Source organism: Lolium perenne, chromosome 2 (assembly GCF_019359855.2).
Source record: "Lolium perenne isolate Kyuss_39 chromosome 2, Kyuss_2.0, whole genome shotgun sequence".
Lineage (NCBI taxonomy): Eukaryota > Viridiplantae > Streptophyta > Magnoliopsida > Poales > Poaceae > Lolium > Lolium perenne.
In genome coordinates, this window is record NC_067245.2 from 3,421,166 (window position 1) to 3,426,075 (window position 4,910).

Genomic DNA, 4,910 nt, shown 5'->3' on the forward strand with positions numbered 1-4,910 from the left:
CAACTAGCCACCGAAATACTCGGGGGCTAGTCAAATATAGAAATACGACGTTTGCTTCACAATATATAATCAAAGTCATAGGTTAAAAAGAAGAGTTATCTACAAAAGGAAAATAATTACTCCTGATGCAGTATGTCATCAAGGGTAATTCTGCCTTCTTCGGGAGCAGCGCCAAGAAAGTCAGCATAATGACCGTCGGCAAAAAAGTCGGCATCCATCCGAAGAAGGTCTTCAATCATTTCCTCGGCTATAGGCGAAACCTTCGTGTTAATTCGGTCGACACCAACTCTTCGGCGCTTTACCTTCTCATGAACTTTCGCAACAACTTCGGTCAGGTCAAGTTTCGAGTGGCATATACGAAGCATGATAAGAGCAAATCTGCGCCAGCCACCGGTTGAGCTTTGACAAAATCATGGATCTTGTGAGCATCCTTAAATTTTTCCATTACCTCGGGAAGAGTTTTTGGTTGAACGTTCGAGGGAACATGGAATTGTAAACCATGAACAGGGTCTTGGTACGTAAATCAAGGAAATCGTGAGTTTGAGAAACGCGATCTTGAAATCGACAACCTGGCGGGTCCTTTTCTCGGCGTAGCCCAAAACAAAGAACCATGATCAAGGGAAAGGTTAACAAGGAGGTTCGTCCTAGTATTTACCCTCTCTTCTTCCGCAACAAGATTATCAGCAAAGGAACCTGTTAAAGCAAAGGAGCAGAAAAACTTCAAGAGACGTAGCATGAAGATAAAAGATATCGGAGGATGAAACAAGCATACCCGACATATCAGCACTGGCTTCATTCATTAACTCGAGCATGAAATTTTCTCGAGTAGTCGCCTTTTCAGCCTCGGAAGCAGCAATTTCCTTAGTAGCCACGGCCTCGCGAGCTTGCTGAAGTGCAATTTTTTCGGCTTCAGATGATTTATGAGACTTTTCCATCATCACAAGTGTTTGCTTCTTCGCATACTGAAGGTTGCTGTCGAAGTTCGTCCAGTTCTTGCGACAAGGTATCTTCGACAGTGCAAGACCAGCAAAAGCTCCCCTCGAGCGAGAAGAAGAGGGCGAAATATTGGAAGGAGCGGCAGACGGAGTATAGTTATCAAATATCAACTGAAATTTAGACAAGACAACATCAAACAACAAACAAAGATAGAGTTTTCATTGATCTCTCGGAATAATTACAAAGGCATTACAGTGGAGCTAAGGAAGTACGTGTCGCCAAATGACTACTTTGGCGACAAGAGCAAAAGAAACATAGAAAGAAAAATAAAGAGGCATGCAACTAGACCTCCGGCCTTGATGAGCTAGGAGTCGACGCTGGTTTGATCCCGAGATAGGCCAAGATCTTCTTCGTGTTGGGCTTGGCTGCCTTAATCAACGACCTCCATCTTGATTGCTCTATCTGCTCGGTGTCGCCAACTTTCGTCCAATCAACAGCCTGTTGACTGTCAGCAACCAAAGCGACAGTGCTTTCGACAGCAATTTTCATATTTTCTTGGCGCATCTTCAGTCCAAGGTCTTCTGATGAATTGAACATCTTGGCGAGATTAAGGAAAGTCGAGGGCTCCTCTTTCTTCGGGAAGAAGTAGGGGAACAACGCCGACAATCCTGCATTAGCATTGGCCACGCCTTCACGAATTTCGGACCCATGCAGCTCCAGATAGGAAAGTGCATCAATGAGAGGGTCGTCGACAGGATTCGACAGATCAAATTCCTGGTTTGTTTGGTCTGCCAAGGAAATAAAATGTGGGTCAAACAACGAAAAATAGTGACTCTCGTAAAAATAGAAGGGATCAAAAAACTTACTGAAAGTGCGTCGACTTTGGGATTTCAGACGTTTGAGGATTCCTTGTTCACGAGAAGCTTGTGCAGCTTTGTGCTCGTCTAAGGCAGTTACAGCATCCTCAAGTTTTTTCTGCAATCCCTCGACACTAGCAGCCTTTGCTCTAGCGTCATCAGCCTCGGCTTTGGCTTCACTAGCAACAAGCTCGGCTTTCTTACGAGCCGCCTCACTTTGCTCAAGTTTTTGAGCAAGCGCGTCGGCACGTTTGGTGGCCTCTGCAAGTTTCTCTGTCGAGATATAAAAAAGAGAGAGAGGAAAGATCAAAAATCGCGACAAGCAACAGGAGCAAAAAGTCAAGGAAAAACGGCAAGTATAAAAGTTGTTACCTTCGGCTCTGCTAGCATACTCACGGTACCCAATAAATTGGGACCCAATGCGGAGAAGCTCTTTGATCATGGGCTATTAAAGAAGAACGCAGGAAAAGAAGCACCGACATGAAAAAGAGAGTGAAGACGTAAAAAAAAGCAACATAGGGGAAACACAGATATCAACAAACTTACATCATCCAAGAGCAGAGTCGACGAACTGCCCAATTGAGGGGCAGGCTCAACAATCTTTTCAACCCTTGTCCTTTTTGGTGAAGGAGCAAGGGGGCTTCCTGGCGGAGTTGTGGTGACGACGTTTTGTTGAGGAGGCGAGGATTCTTCTCCTTCAACTAGCGTGTCTGAGGCAAGTACAGTATGTGACGTGCTTGTTCGAGGAGCCACGTCAACACTTGGTACTTCTTCCTCGTCATCACTGTTGGTTAAAAATCGACAGCTTAAAATCAAGACAAGATAAACATTTCGAGTACAGAAATAAGAAGAAAAGTAAAAGGACTTACGAGCTGACGAAGGATCCAAGATAAGGATCATAAGCTGCCTTCTGACGTGAAGGATCAATTTCTTCGGCTTTGGAAGTGCCGGAATCTTCGACATCGTTCCTTTTCCTTTTGCCTCTTGGAGAGACAGCGGGGGGAGGAGATTGTGCCGATAAAGTATTTTCAGAATGACCCGCAGATTTTCGAGAATCCACGGGTTCGTTCACAAAAGATGGAGCTTCCTGATTATCATCCGTGACAATGGTCCTTTCTTCGACTTCTCCATCCTCAGGAAGAGGAGGAAGGGAAGCCATAGTAGGATGGTTCTGCAAGAAAATAGCGACAAAAGAAAATTAGCGAGATACCAATACAATGAGATGCAAGGAAAAGTTTAGAACAAGACAAAAACTCGAGAAGACAAAATACCTCGGGAAGAGGATTGGAAGCACTGTATGGTTCTACTCGACAAGAGGAGGGAATAGGATCCTTCTTGGCTAGTCGAGAAACTCTTCGAACCAATTTCTCCAAGTCCTTTACAGAAAGATCGTTGGAGATTCTGTTGGCGTCGTTTTCACCAGAATACGTCCAAAGGGGATTTTTGCGAGCCTGAAGAGGCTGCACTCTAATCCTAAGGAAGTAGGCAGTGATTTGAACACCAGATAGTTCTTTGCCTCGAGTATTTTGGAGCTGATGAATACGAGACATAAGAGCTTCTGTCGCCTTTTTCTCTTCTTCGGAAGCTTCAGCGTCCCAGGAACGGCGGCGCTGGATCTTGGCACTTCCGTCGAAAGGAATTATGTTGTGCTCCACAGAGTTGGCACTTTCTTCGTGAATGTAGAGCCATCTTTTGCGCCATCCTTGGACAGAATCAGGAAACTTGACGTCGAAATAATCGACATCAGTTCGGACACAGATAACAACGCCGCCTATGTTATAGGTGGCGTTGTGAGAGCCATTACGGCGGAGGCAGAAAATGCGTTTCCACAGAATCCAATTAGGAGGAATTCCGAGGAAGCATTCGCAAAGTGTGATAAAAATGGAAATGTGAAGGATGGAATTGGGGGTCAACTGGTGCAGTTGAATCCCATAAACGAAAAGAAGGCCGCGGAGGAAATCATGAATTGGGGCCGACAGGCCGCGGATAAGGTGATCAACGAAACTAACCCGATACTCCATTGGAGGGTTGGGGTAGCTCTCCTCGCTAGGAAACCGGATGGCGTCTTCTTTCTTCATGAGGCCAAGCCTCTTCAGCGTATTGACATCCTGGTTGGAGATCTTGGATCTCTCCCACTCAAGATCTTCGGCGGCCATCTTGGATTCTGGCGTGCTGTGGCGAGTAAGTCGTGTGCGCGGTGGCATCAACGGCAATGGGCAAAGCAGTGATCGTGAGTGTGGAAGAACAGAGAGAGTTGGGCGCAGGGGAAGCTTTGCGAAGAGAAACAGATGTGCGGCGCAAGCGAGGGAGTGCACGGAGGTTGAAGAAAGGTTTATATAAGAATCGGGTGAAGCGATGAACCGTTGGATGAAGAAATCGTGTGGTGATAGCAAATCTTCTAGATAAAAGGGTAAAAAGGTATTTTTACTGAGATAAGCGTTACCGTACGTGCGCCAGGAAAAGCGGAGGACGTGTGTCCCCCACTTGCACGACGTGTCAACGTGGAAGAAGCAATGGACCCACAGGGCAGAAAAATCACGACTGTTAAACAGAGATGAAGTAAATTTGAAGCATGCCGACAAGAATTCGAAAAGATTGGCGACAAGAGGAGTTATTTGAATACTTCGGGAGCCTTTGACCAAATACAAGTTTTTGCCCAAATGCTCGGGGGCTACTTCGACAAAAAGTAAAATTTCGAGTATGGCAATATAGAAAATGTTGAGCCTACAACCAAGCACAAGTCCTTGGCTGTAGCCTCGGGGGCTACTCCCATCGGGAGCGCTGTTCGCGCACCAGAGAGATAAAGAGAAGATCATATTGGGACATAATAACAATATAGTGACAAGGTGGACTAAAATGTTGAGCCTACAACCAAGCACAAGTTCTTGGCTGTAGCCTCGGGGAGCTTACTCCCATCGGAACGCTGTTCGCGTACCCGATGAAGTTCAAAAATAAAAGATAGAAAAGCAAGAGAGTATATTTCGAGTTATAATTAACTCTACATATACTCCCATCGGGAGAACAATATAAGTCAAAATTGACTCGATAAAATGTGCCATTCCAACAGCCGGAAAAGCACTCGACAATATATTCTCAGAACGCCAAAGTTGCGATCAA

The 4,910-nt window shown here is 45.5% G+C and overlaps 1 protein-coding gene across 1 annotated transcript; it reads right to left on the minus strand.

The window, feature by feature from the left end:
• Nucleotides 1-1,149: 1,149 nt before the first annotated feature.
• Nucleotides 1,150-2,603, minus strand: LOC139835116 (uncharacterized). Its single transcript, XM_071825093.1, has 4 exons — nt 2,340-2,603; nt 2,166-2,238; nt 1,803-2,066; nt 1,150-1,724 (listed from the first exon to the last, which is right to left on the minus strand). Exons 2-4 carry the CDS (start codon nt 2,233-2,235, stop codon nt 1,279-1,281), a joined length of 780 nt encoding a protein of 259 aa, XP_071681194.1. The 5' UTR covers nt 2,236-2,238; nt 2,340-2,603; the 3' UTR covers nt 1,150-1,278.
• Between the last annotated feature and the right edge of the window lie 2,307 nt (nt 2,604-4,910).